The sequence below is a fragment of the Miniopterus natalensis genome, chromosome 11 (assembly GCF_054644295.1).
Source record: "Miniopterus natalensis isolate mMinNat1 chromosome 11, mMinNat1.hap1, whole genome shotgun sequence".
NCBI lineage: Eukaryota > Metazoa > Chordata > Mammalia > Chiroptera > Miniopteridae > Miniopterus > Miniopterus natalensis.
In genome coordinates, this window is record NC_142091.1 from 44,436,547 (window position 1) to 44,450,641 (window position 14,095).

At 39.4% G+C, this 14,095-nt stretch overlaps 1 protein-coding gene and 1 pseudogene across 2 annotated transcripts in view; one reads left to right on the forward strand and one right to left on the reverse strand.

Annotated features, from left to right (window-relative positions):
* Nucleotides 1-14,095, forward strand: part of ZNF143 (zinc finger protein 143) — a 32,273-nt gene extending 18,178 nt beyond the window's left edge. For both annotated transcript variants that reach the window (XM_016206624.2, XM_016206625.2), the window contains exons 12-16: nt 3,740-3,967; nt 6,310-6,458; nt 8,492-8,653; nt 12,123-12,269; nt 13,129-14,095. In XM_016206624.2, coding sequence (XP_016062110.1) covers nt 3,740-3,967; nt 6,310-6,458; nt 8,492-8,653; nt 12,123-12,269; nt 13,129-13,212 — 770 coding nt within the window. In that variant the 3' untranslated portion in view covers nt 13,213-14,095. The remainder of the gene's footprint in view (nt 1-3,739; nt 3,968-6,309; nt 6,459-8,491; nt 8,654-12,122; nt 12,270-13,128) is intronic.
* LOC107532261 (small ribosomal subunit protein eS8-like) lies at nt 72-763 on the reverse strand (annotated as a pseudogene).

Sequence of the window (14,095 nt, forward strand, 5' to 3'; positions counted from 1 at the left end):
TAAACACCTTTATTACATGAGCTAAGATAGGAGGGAAGAGGGTTTACTTGCCTTTCTGGGCCTTAGTTTCTTCAGCTAGAACCCTTGCCCTCGAACACATAACCATCTGCTCAGCCACAATGGTCTGGTCTTGGAGTGATGTGTGCAGGAAGCTTGCCCGCTGGGACTGCTCCTCTAGAAGACTGCTGATTCTGACATTTTTTTTCCTTTCATCATATTTCTTAATTTTCTTTCATTGTTTTTTGTTTAAAGTCTTTTCCTCCTCAGGAGTCAGCTTGGCCCCCGTTTTGTGGCTCAGGGGTAGTGCGTAGTGAGACTCATAACACTGTAGGTGCGGTATGTTGTCAGCGAGCATGATGCAATTCTTTACTTGTGCTTGGTACGGACCAGTTTGTTGTTGGATGCATTGTAGACAACAGCAGTAATTCTTGTTTTGCGTACAACATTCTGAGGCCCAGGAGAAATTGCCCACGTCCAGCCTCAAGGCCCAGTACTTCTTGTTTCCTCCCTGCACTTGGGCTTTGTGTATGCAGCAGGGGCTAATCTTAGTGTTGGCAGCAGGGCATCCCAGTTTATATTTTTGCTTCTTGTGGAGCACTTTTTCTTGCCCTGGTCTTGTGGTGCTGGTGCCAGTTGTCCCGAGAGATGCCTATGGCTTAGGTGGAAAGAGCTAGTCTTCTCATTTTCAAGGGTCAATTTAACTCCTACCTCTTCCATAAACCATTTCCAGGTCATCTCTTCCCTCCTTCCTACCACTTGGCATGGTGGAGAGGGATTAAGCAACTTAAAAAAAACTTCACCTTAGTATTTATACATTCATTTATTCAACAGTTATTGAGCATCTGCTCTGTGTTGCCCTGCTAGGCATTAAAGATACAGAAATAGATAAGACATTGTCAAGGGCAGTTGAGTTGGGGAGAGATAAGACATATATAATTGCTGCAAAGTGCAGTGTGTCTCCCATTTACACGAACAAGATGCAGTGGGAGTAGAGAGGGGAGTAAGCCATCTCTGGGAGAAGCATTCCGGGAAGGCTTAAAGGGGAATTTGACTTTTAGACTGAGTCCTAAAGTTTGCTAGGCAGAGGGAGGGTATTCCTGGCAGGGGAAATGTCATGGGTAAAGCCACAAAGGTATGAAAAAAATGTGACAGTGTGGAGAACATTGGTTCACTCCATATGACTGGAGTCATAGAAGCACTTATAGAACAGCAGGACGGCCTTATGACCCAACAATTCCACTTCTGGGAATTATCAGAGGAAACCTGAAACACTAATTTGAAAGAATATATGCACCTGTATGTTCATTGCAGTGTTATTTATAATAGCCAAGATTTGGAAGCAGCCCAAGTGCCCATTAGTAGGTGAATAGATAAAAAAAAGCTGTGGTACATTTACACAATGGAATACTACTTGGCCATTAAAAAAAAAAAGAATGAAATCTTACCATTTGCGAGAGCATATGCTAAATGAAATAAGCCAGTCAGAGAAAGACAAGTACTGTATGATTTCACACATATGTAGAATGTAGTGAACAAAAACTAACAAAATAGAAACAGACTCACAGAGAACAGATTGGCTATTGATTATCAAATATATGAAACAGTAAACACCCACATTATGCAGTAAGTGGAGTGTAAAGATCAATGCAGTCCCTTCTTGTAAGGTTGATTAGATGACCCAGTTGAGGTAGGCCGCTAACCAGTAGTGGAGCTCAAAAGCCCAATTCTGGTCCATTTATCCCTTGACTGTGGTTTGGTGACACCTTGTGGCGGTTTATGCTCCAGCCTAAATATGAATAGGGCCAATTTTCTGAGTTAGAATTGCCCATTGCCCTGCCTGGCTTTGCTTTCACCACATCTGCCCCATAGCCATCTACCAAGATAAGAACTTGAACCTGCCCTGCTTTGAGAATGGGACTAGGCAGAAGACAGAAGGCAATCTCCATTTACTTTATGTCCAAGATTTATATTACGTTAGTTTGAGATTTTACTATTCATAGGATCATTTTACTGTTTAGAACAATGGGAAAAGATGCAGTTACCCAAGGAAAGTGTAAAATGAGAGTAAAGCAGGACATGTACATGTATACACACGTGCATGTGCACATTTTAGAAATTATGAGTTTACACCAGTATACCTCCAATACAATTCACCCAGCAGAGCTCATTTTTTTCTTCCCCCATTCCATATTTGTATGTCCCTACTTCCACAGCAAGAGCCCTGGCTTCCAACAGCAATGACACATGTACTTATTTGCTCAGTCTTTTTTTACATCTAAAATAGTTTCGGAATCGCTTTACCTATACTACTGCAATAAACAGGCCTACTAAGTAGAGTTGAAGATTTGTTTGCAGTTCCCCTCCCTCACCACTACTTAGTCTAAGACTGAGCATTAGTCAATATTATGTATATGAGTTACTTTAGTTTATTCATTCTCCCTCAACACAACCCCCTCAGTGTGGTTTAAAGTATTCATGTATACCACAATTAAATAAATATGTCCCAATTTGCTTTCAGTTTTTAGATTCCCCCCCACCACCTTATATTAATACTGTCTAGATAGTTTATGATACTAAGTAATTATTGTTAATTTTGTTTGTTTAAAAAAGGATCTGTCTTTCACACAATCTGAAATATTTATAGGTGCAATGGAATGCTGTGTGGAGCTGTCTCAGAATAGTCCAGGGCAGGAAGGGGGAGCAGTGTGTAGTGAAGAAATGAAACAGTATTGGCCATGAATTGATAGTTAAAGCTGGGTGATTGGTGTGTGGGGGTTTATTACACTGATTTGCTATACTTTTATGTATGTTTGAAATTTTCTATAATAAACGGTTCTAAAAATGGTTATATTGCCTGTATGGTTCTCAAATTGTTTCATGGAAAAAGAGGTATAGTTTTTACTTCCCTTTGGATTGCCTAGTTGTTTTAGTGAATATTCAGTAACTTTTGAATGGATGTAAGAAGTCAAGTGAAGCCTGGCTGGTGTGGCTCAGCGGTTGAGCATCAACCTAAGATCCGGGAGATGGAGGTTCGATACCCGGTCAGGGCACATGCCTGGGTTGCAGGCTTGATTTCCAGTCAGGGGCTTGCAGGAGGCAGCCGATCAATGACTCTCTCATCACTGATGTTTCTATATCTCCCTCCTTCTCCTTTCCTCTCTCTGAGATCAGTAAAGATATGTTTGTTTGTTTTTTTAAAAAGTCAAGTGTATTAAAAAAAAAAAAAGTCAAGTGAAGTTAATATGAAACGTGTATGTTCTTTTAGATTTACTAAAGAGCCCAAACTATATAAGCTTTTTAGAAAATCCTTTTTTTATTATCCTTATAAAATCCTTAGGGTGAACTGCATTAGTTATAATAATTGCATTTATTATTGTCATTATTAGTGTGATATCATTAATCATATCCAGATTACCCAGTTATAGGCAAGTTACAGTTTTATCAAAAAAGCTTAGAGTTAAACTGGGCAACATCTCTATCCTTAATTTTCTCATCCCATGAAATTAAGGGAAAAGTGGTATTCTGACACAGGACAACACTGAAGGTGCAGCCTACATTTCTAACCAAACCAAAAGCATTGTTAGGGAGTCTTTTCTTGTGATCTGCCTCATGAAAGGGATTTGGCAACTGCTTTTTACCGTTATAGGCTCCCCTACTCCCACCCCATAGGTATGGAATGATTATGCCTGCACATGTAAAAGTTGATTGTTTTGTTTTGTTTTTGCTATTCTTTACTTAGGGGAAAAGCCATATGTTTGTACAGTCCCTGGGTGTGACAAAAGGTTTACAGAATATTCCAGTTTGTATAAACATCATGTTGTTCACACTCACTCCAAACCTTACAACTGTAACCACTGTGGGAAGACGTATAAGCAGATCTCCACGCTGGCCATGCACAAACGGACCGCCCACAATGACACGGAGCCAATCGAGGAGGAGCAGGAAGCCTTCTTTGAGCCTCCCCCAGGTGAGGATTTTGTCTGGTATATCTCTCTGTGTTTGAGAATCAACAGTAATGAACATAGTTTATGATTCATAGTATTTTCTCAAATCATAAAGTTTCATTCAAATAATCACACAACCATATAATTTACGAACTGTGGTAAGTGCTATCAAAGAAAGTACTTCAGGATGTATAAGAGGGGAACTTCATCTAGTCTGGACATCAGAGAAAGCTTCCCTGAGGAAGTGACTGTTGGAGAGATCTAGAGGGTTAACTAGGTGGAGAGGCAGGGTTTGGGGGGAGGGGAAACAGGGAGCAAAGGCCAGAAAACATTTCAGATAGAGGGAATGGCACATGGGAAAAACCCTGAGGTTAGAGAGAGTGAAGTCAATTGAAGACTGACAGAAGCCTGGCCAGTGTGTCATTTCTGCCTGGGAAGGTGGCACGAAATGAGGCTGGAGAGCCAGGCGGGGCAGCTAGATTATTGGGGTCTGTTAAAGATGTTGATCTTAATCATAAGAGCAGTGAAGCAACTCCCAAAAAACGTAGCTGATTCATGTGCTGTTAGGTAGTATTGTAGGAAACCAAAACATTCATTTCATTAAGAATAAACTCTTGAAAAAATATTTGAGAGAACTACATTCTATGATTTCAGTTAAATAACTCAGCATAAGCAAATAGGAAAAATGAAGTGATTTTTCTAAAAAAAACCCAACAAATTATAGATTGTCTTAATGTTTCATTGAGTACCTCCTAAATGAAGTAAATTTGTAAGCTTCCTCAGTCTCTTCCTTAAGTATTGATATTTCAGATGGTCAGAATTTCTTGTACTCAAGAAAATTGTCTATAATATAATATACATTCTGTTTTTTTTGTTTTTTGTCTTTTAAATATGTCTTTATTGATTCCAGAGAGAGGAAGAGAGAGGGAGAGATAGAAACATCAATGATGAGAGAGTCATTGATTGGCTGCCTCCTGCACGCCCCCTGCCAGGAATCGAGCCCGCAACCCAGGCATGTGCTCTGACTGGGAATCTAATCACGATCTCCTGGAACATAGTTGATGTTCAACCTCTGAGCATTGCTGGCTGGGCTACATTCTGGTATTTTTAAAAAACTAAACAGCCCGGCTGGGTGTGGCTCAGTGGTTGAGCATCGACCTAGGATCCAGGAGATCACGGTACGATTCCCTGTCAGGCACATGCCCAGGTTGCGGGCTCGATCCCCAGTCTGGGGCGTGCAGGAGGCAGCCGATCAATGATTCTCTCATCATTGATGTTTCTATCTCTCTCTCTCCCTTCCTCTCTCTGAAATCAATAAAGATATATTAAAAAAAAAAAAAAAAAAATGGTTTAATAAAAACACCAAGAAAACTAAACTAAGATTGTTTTTCCAAGAATAGGGATGGATTTGTATGCTTTTTCTTTCATATATATATATATGATCCCCTAAGCTTTATAGCCTACTAGAGTAATGATGTATAGTAGCTGGGGAATAGAACAAGAAAATGAAGTGATGACGTCCACAGAGGCTACACCAGGATGGCAATAGCCATAGGAGCATGTGTATCAACCACTGACTTGGAGAAGTACTCTTAAATTAGCATATAAAGTCCTCCTTTGAGGGAAAATAATGTATATTTACCCTGTTTTTGCCTTTATGAGAGGTGGAAAATGTTAAAAAAAGAGAGGGGTCGTTAATCTTCCTGGTTGCCAAGTGTAGCAATAGCAGGCTGCTGAAATTTCTGTTTATTTGCTGGTTCTTTTTGAAATAAAGCAGTGGGTGGTGGTTCCTGTTCCGTCACTTACTAAATGATTAACCTTACACCAGATAACATGCCATTATATTGTCTTTACACAATGATGTCATTGAGTACTGATGACTTACAATCAATCACTTGTGTTAAAGAATAAGTAACTTAGTATTAATAGTTTGCATTTACACACCATTCAGATTTGTGGTTAATGTTTATGAAGATTGTCTTATCATTTTTAACAGCTTCTTAAGTGACTAAGAAATAGCCATATTGGAAGGGTTATTTGCCAGTCAGTCTTCCTGTATAGTTCCCCCCTTCCCTGCCCCAACATACGTGCATAGTAATTACTCCAACTAAGAGAATAAGAGAAGTCTCCCAAAATTAGAACACTTAACTCTGATGTGGAAATGTTTGGTTCCATCTGCTTTGATTTGGTTTGACTTTGCAAAAATGGAGGTAGAAGAATTGGAAGGAGGTGCTGGAAACCATTTTCATTATGTGGCCTATAATACATACACTTTAATTTGTATAAGTTTCTCTATAATATTTAAAATATCCTGTTTTCGAAACATCTTGGTTGGTCAAATAAATGATTCATTTGTTTTAAACAGGTCAAGGTGAAGATGTCCTTAAAGGGCCCCAGATCACATATGTTACAGGTGTAGAAGGGGATGATGTTGTGTCTACACAAGTAGCCACAGTAACCCAGTCTGGGTTGAGTCAACAGGTTACACTCATATCCCAGGATGGGACTCAGCATGTAAGTATGTACCAAAAGCCAAACAAGTTAAATGATATTTCTCTAAACGTGGGCTTGAAAGTCAGGTTGGGTCCCAGTTGAGGAAATCCTTGAATATCAGGGCTTAAAGTTTGGACTTGAGCTTGTAGCAGTGCTAGCTTTCCAGGAGGTTTTTCAGGTGCCTGCTAAGAGTCTACATGCAGAGAGATTAGTAGAGAGAAGGTTTGTAGACTCTGTAGAACTCAGATGGTGTTTGTGGTATAGTTCAAAGGTGAGGGGATGAAGGTCGGAACCACAGTGAAATTGAGAGCTTGGAAAGTAATTGATTCATGTGAAACACAGTTCAGAGAAGGGATAGGATTTGGTGGCTGACTGGGTCCAGGAGGTGAGATTGAGAAATCAGCAGAGCCTTGGCTGAGTGATGATGGCATCATTAAAAGACCCTGGGATGTTAGTGATGGGCGAACCTGTAAAATTTCCAAAGTGTGGCACTCTCCCTACAGGGAATCATGGGAGCGTCACATAATTAATAGAACAGGTATCTTGATTTCCCAGGAAAAGCAATGTAATGGTTCTTCTCTTGATAGTCAAACTTGTTATTGTTTTCTAGATGCCACTAGCCTAAAACAATTCAGACTTTATTTCATTTTTAAGCTCTAGCTAAGATTGTCTTAGTACCTGGTGGAAATAGGCCTCTGGGGCTCTTTACCTCCCTATATCTGCCTTTTCCTTGGAGAACTCTCTCCTTACCCCTGTCTCTCTCAGAGTTTTACCTCCCATGATTAATCTGCTGTTTGTGGTTGATAACTGTTAAGATGTGATGTTAGCTAGGAGGCAGAACGTACTCAGAATTGGAAAATGCAAAGCTCTTGTACCATCCCATTTATCTCTCTCCCCCTCACTTTTGACATCATTAATTCCCCACAGATAGAAGCCCTCTGGAGGTCATTTGCTCTAGCCTTTCTCCCTCCCTATACAGGAGAAATTCCCTTCAAAGCAGCCCTAAAATACTTGAGGCAGTTTCTTTCTTAAGAGGTAGCCTGTTCCATTCTTGGATAATTCTAGTGTTTACCACACAGGAACCTACTGCCATATCATCTACTGGTGGCTCCTCTCAGACCATATAGAATGAGTTTAATTCCTCTTCATGTGCTTCCAAACAGCAATTTTCCCCACCACAATGTTGTATTTTCTGTAGATGTAACCTTCCCATTTCCTTCAGGAATTAGGTTTCCCATTTCATTTTTTAGTCAATTAAATAACAGGCATTTATTGGACATCTACCTAATGCTAGACATTTTGGTAGACCTAGTGTGGGGAACATAGGAAGGAAGTATCAGTCTAATAGGAGAGAGACACTCCTAAAAAAATGAACAATAATTTCTCATAGAGATGGGCATACAGTTTAGTGCTGCAACTGTCTGGAAGAAGAAGTAAGTGATTCTTCCTGAAGGAATCTTGGAGGCCTTATAGAGAATGGCCATTCAGTTGGATCCTGAAAAGTTTTCATGAGTTCTCAAGGTATAGAGTGAAGGGAAGGCAAAGTCATGAAGATACAACAGAATATGACACTGTCTGGGACTGCAAATGGTTAGTTGTGGCTGGAGTGCCAGTGGCTGGTTTGGAAGTAGTGGAAGAAGAATCCGGAGAAGCTGCAAAAGGCCAGTTGTGAGAGGTCATGAATGCTGTGTAAGAAGTCTGAACTGTAGTGATGGGGAGTCACTGGGGATTTAAGCAAGGAGCATATTGAAATTTGTTTTTGTAGAAAGGTTCAGGGTAGAGGATGTTTAGGGAAGGGTTAGACTGGATACCTGAAAAGAAGTGGTACTGCAAATAGTCAGGTGAGAGAAAAATAAAGGTCTAAATTGGCAGTAGAGATGGAGAGGAGAAAATGCATTCAAGAAATACTCAATTTTTCTGATGACCTCTTTCTAAAATATGAAACACTTATTTGCTCCCACAGAGTGGATTTATATAAGGGTTAGGCCTAGTCCTTAATAAAGATTGCCAAACATAACAAGTAACATTGATTTGTAAAATACATTGTATTGCAGGTCAACATATCTCAAGCTGACATGCAAGCCATTGGCAACACCATCACAATGGTAACGCAGGATGGCACACCTATCACAGTCCCTGCTCATGATGCAGTCATCTCCTCAGCAGGGACACACTCTGTTGCTATGGTAACTGCCGAGGGTACAGAAGGGCAGCAGGTAATTGCTTTTTTCTTTTATATCAATCAGAACCTGTCAATATCAAAATTGTTAATAGATATACAGTGTAATATAGCAGTTATGCACAGAAACTTCAGATTGATCCCAGTTTTACAATTTCTAAGCTGCATAACCCTCTGAGTCTCAGTTTTTCATCATCTGTAAAATAAGAGTGATTGTTGCATCTGCCCCATAAGGTTGATGTAAGGATTGAATGAGATAATGCATTTAAACTACTCATTGCCTTAAGTGTTCTTTTTTTTTTTTTTTTAATCTTTATTGATTTCAGAGAGAGGAAGGGAGAGGGAGAGAGAGATAGAAACATCAGTGATGAGAGTCATTGATTGGCTACCTCCTGCATGCCCCCTACTGGGGATCAAGCCCAAAACCCCAGCATGTGCCCTGACTGGGAGTCAAACCACAATTGCCTGGATCATAGGTTGATGCTCAGCTGCTGAGCCACAACAGCCGGGCTTCCTAACTCTTTTTTAAAGCTGTATTGTATTTCACAGTATGGACATGTCATAATTTATTTGGTTTTCTGCTTTTTCAAACAACATATAACCTTATGCGTGTGTGATTTTGCATGTGTGTGAGTATAAATCTCCTAGGTAAATCCCTAGAGTGGAATTGCTGGGTGAAAAGATATATTTGGTTGTAATTGTGGTAAGTGTTGCCACACTTCCCTTCGAGGGTTGTGCCAATCTACATTCCCACCTGCAGTATTTGAGACTGCCAAGCTGCTCTTCCCCTTCTGTGGAAAAAAAATCCTTTTGGATTTTTGTCAGTCTGATGTATCTCTTTGTAGTTTTAATTTTTCATTTCCATTAAAAATAAATTATATTAAATATCCATTAAATAATACATTTAAAACTGTTCTTGTACTATGCTGAAGGCAATGTTAAGTTTCACTGCAGCTACCTTATCCTGTTCAGTGAGAGTCTGTCAAAATTAGTAGCTTTCATTCTTTCTAAATTCAATTATAGATTTCATACCATCATAATCAAAATTTCAACAGGCTTTTTTTATTATATAGACAATCTGATTCTAAAATTTACCTGAAAATGCCAAGGACCTATAATAGCCAAAACAATCTTGAAAAAAGAACAAAGTTGAAGGTCTTCTACACCTTGAAATACAAAACTCAGAATGAAAAGCTTCTGGAAAAGTGAATATTTCTGCAGGCTTAGAGTAAAGATTTCTTATGATACAGAAGGCACTAACAATAAAAGAAAAAACTGATCAATTGGACTTCATCAAAATTTATTCCACTCACTAAAGACACCATTAAGAAAAAGTGCCAAACTGGAGAAAAGTTATTCACAGTATATATATCTGACAGTGGACTTGTATTGAGAGTATATAACAAACCTCTACAAATCAACAATAAAAAAATGAACAGCCCATTAAAAATGAGCAAAATAAATAAATTTTTGTAAAAATGAGCAAATCATTTGATTGCTTATTTGAATAGACCCATTGCAAAAGAAGATGCATTAATGGCAATAACACAAAAAGTGCTTAACATCTTTAGTCACCAAAGAAATGAAAATTAAAATCACAGTGAGATACCTTTTCAGATTCAGGAAAATGACTAAAATAAAAGAAGACTTAAAACCAAATGTTGGCAAAGATGTGAAGTAACTAGGACATTCATACACTCTAGTGGGGGTGTAAAATGATAAAACCTCTTAGGAGAACAGTTTGGCAGTTTCTTATAAAGTCGAACATACCTCTGCCCTTTGACCCAGAATTCTGCTAGAATACATACTATATAATTCCACTTATGTGAAATCCAAGAGCAGACAAAACAAACTCATGGGATAGAAATCAGCAAGTGCTGCTTGGCTGGGGAAGGACATTGATGACACGGAATATGAGGGAACCATGCTGTATCTTGTATTGGGTGATGGTTTCGCAGATGTATCTGTCAAAACTCAACAGAACACCTAAGATGGGTACTTATTTATTGTCTGCTAATTATACCTTATGCCAAAACAAAACAAAAAACAAACGCAGCTTTCAGGCTGCCTTATGGAATGGTCCCACTTAATCAGTTTGCAGCCATCTCCGTGGCTGTAGAATGCCTGGGTGGGTTTATAGCCCAGCTTTGGTAAATATACCTTGTACTAGTTACAGTTGCAGGTCTGGAAAGATAGTGACCCTAAAGCAGATATTCTTATGCCGCTTATCTGTAGCCTGTGGGCTAGAAAAATTCTCAAGAGAGATAGAGAAATTCTCTGGAGAGAAGGCTCTGAAGGCTGGAATGAAATCAGGCAGGTTCCCCCAGCCAGGGACATCACAACAGTAGTGGGGATTTCCCTTGCGGACCTGCTGCAGCTGTAGGCCATTGGGCAGATGTTGACCATCCACATGGGGTGCTCAGACTCCACCTGTGAATTATCTGAAGGGTCTGCTTTAGCATTATTTGTAGTCCAGCCCCTCTAACTTGGTGGGATTGAAACTAAATTCTGTCTCTCCTGTGGTGTCACTGAAATCTCTTTTCCGCCCTTTTAGCCTTCCAATTGCTGCTTTCTACCAGAATTATTGGAACTTCCTCACATACTTACAGTTCTGGGGTCTAGAGGACTTGGGAAGAGTTTATATACAGATTTGGGGGGCTCCGCCTCTGATTTTCTCCTTTCTAGAGTATTCCTCTCAGTGTATAGCCCTTCTGGCAGCCCTAGACTCCATTATCTGATACCTTAAGTTGTCCTGTGCTGCTCAGACTAAGGGTGGCCTCGGTGAAAAAGCTGTTTCAACATAGATGTGACCCAATATGGTTCTCTTTCTTGGAGAATCCCTTACAGTTTCTGCCTGCTTTTCATCATTCTCCAATCCCTTCCAACAGTTGCTTTTTCATGTTTTTGTCCACAGTTTATTATTGTTATCTGCAGGAGGGGTTAGTCCAATATAAACCACTCTGCTCTCACTGGGCCGAAATCTGTTACTAGATTATGAAACATTGCTGGGATTGACCCAACATATCATTTTAGTGGATTAATGGCCAAAGAAAATAGAAATTTTAGTTTTTAATCTATTCTTCCTCTGAGTTTAGCTGAGCAAAATTTTAGAATATCATATAACAGAAGTAGTTGATGCCATTTTCTATATTATCTACATAGAAAAGGCTACATTTGTGGTTTAAGAACCATGAAAACACTTTCAACCACTCTGGATAGATGCCTCAGGAACAATATAGAAAGATTCCATGGAATCTGGAATAGGAAATGAGTATAACAAGATATGTTGCTGTTTGTCAGTAATGCTACTGGTCCTTGGAGTTTTCCTCAAATAAAAATGGAGTTCAGAACAGACAACATATAAGATCTCTTCAGCTTCAGGTTTCCACAGCTCTGTGGTCAGAAGCGAGTTTTTCCTTTTGAATTTGAAGACAATCTTTTTCATTAAATGGATTTTAACCTATTTAAATCATAGTTTTAATTCTTTTGTGTATTTTTTGCTTAAGGTTGCAATTGTGGCTCAGGACTTGGCAGCATTCCATACTGCGTCATCAGAAATGGGGCACCAGCAGCACAGCCATCACTTAGTAACCACAGAAACCAGACCTCTGACCTTAGTGGCAACATCCAATGGCACCCAGATTGCAGTTCAGGTGAGTCCAGAGGCAGCTGTCCTCTGTCAACAGCAGCGCTACTCGGGCCTCTCAACTTTGTACACTGCTTTATGCATAACCTTCACAGGAGGCAGGGAACAGAACAATCTGTGTCACTTGGCCACTTGAAGGAAATTGTTGTGTTTGAGGTGGATTCAAAGAGCCCAATACTTTGTTCTTGACTCTCTGCATATTCTAGGGGAAATTATAGCAAGAAAAATAAAGCATCTGGTATGTATGCCCATGTGTATTCAGCCAGTTATCTTAACTCTCAAAATAAAAGTCTAATTAGGCAGACTTCTATAAAGCACTTAAGAGCTACTCCTTGCAAATGACCCTGGTGTAAACATAGACCCTACATCTGAGAATCACTGCACAGCACTATTCTGCAGTGGGCAATGTCAGAAGACTAAGAACAAAAGCATCCTCTGGGGAGTCACTGGATTGAAGCAGAGAATCCAGAATGCTGGGAGCAGATTACCATTCCTTGTGGGGAATTGTTCTTCATGTATTTACTTGGAAAAGGGTTAGAACACACTCAGGAAAATGCCAGCCGTTGGTTTTAATTTAGTTCATGGGCATAGAAACTAAAGGCTCAGGAAGCTCTCTAAATTATCTCCATTGGAAAAGATGAGCATCTTTTGAGTCTTGCATGTGCAAAGCTTTATTAGAATCCTACATAAAGAAACTGCATCGTTCTCCCCTGTAGGAATTGGGGATTTTTTGCTCTTACTGATTGGAGCAGCAAGAGTAGCTTAACAAGCCCAGGTGTTAGAATCACAGAGAGAAATCCACTTGTGGCATATAAGATTCCTTTGGCATTATCTTGACTGTGGGTTTGTGTATGTTCCTGTTTTAGCTTGGAGAACAGCCATCTCTGGAAGAAGCCATCAGAATAGCATCCAGGATCCAACAGGGAGAGACGCCAGGGCTGGATGACTAACCCTGAGAGCAGCAAGGCAGGAGGGGCCTTTCCTCTTCAGGCAGCAGAGTGCCACGAAGCCCGGGGCCCAGGAAAATGAGAACTTTTCCATTCCTCAGACACTGTACGCATTTTTATGCAAGAGTGGAGAACATTTTATTCTTGACACTTTTGTGTATATAACCCTTGGAATAGATTCCAAAATTGATTCATTGTGTACAAGGAAGTATGAAATTAGGGCAATACAGTAAACTTTCCACATTGCTCTTTTATCACATCGCAGTGAAGTCTTATGGAGTACTAGGTGGATTTTTAACTTACTGTGAAAAAATCAAATAAAGGCTCTATCTAAAATGTCAAAGGTTCTATATGTCACACAATCATAATTCCAAAAGCCATCATGGATAATAAAGGATGTAAAGCCTTCAGATATTTCCCCCAGTTAGTAGAGTGTCTGCAGTTTTTGTTCTACTGTATACTTGTACATTTCTATTTGTATCTCATGGTTTGAAGACTGTTCATTATAGTTTTCCATCCTTGTTAAATACCAACTCTTCAAGCTGAAATGCTAATTATATTAGCACTACATTGGATTATGTATAAAATTACAAAGTTTGGTTACTTAAAATTAAAAAGCTAAATCCAGTGTTTTGGTTTTGTTAAAGACTTTACTTAGTGTTCATGTTTTTGTTACCATTTAAAAAAAAAGTGCACTATCAAAGCTTGACCACAGGCTGGAGCCCTGATAACAGTGCTGTAATGCTATAATTGGAAATGGCTTTACTCTGAAAATAAGGTTAGCGGGTTGGTGTAAATTATTTATTTTTTTGCTTATGTACTTTTGTTTTAAAGCTTATTTACCCTAAAGTTTATTATTTTGAATACAGCAATTTTTAAAATGTTA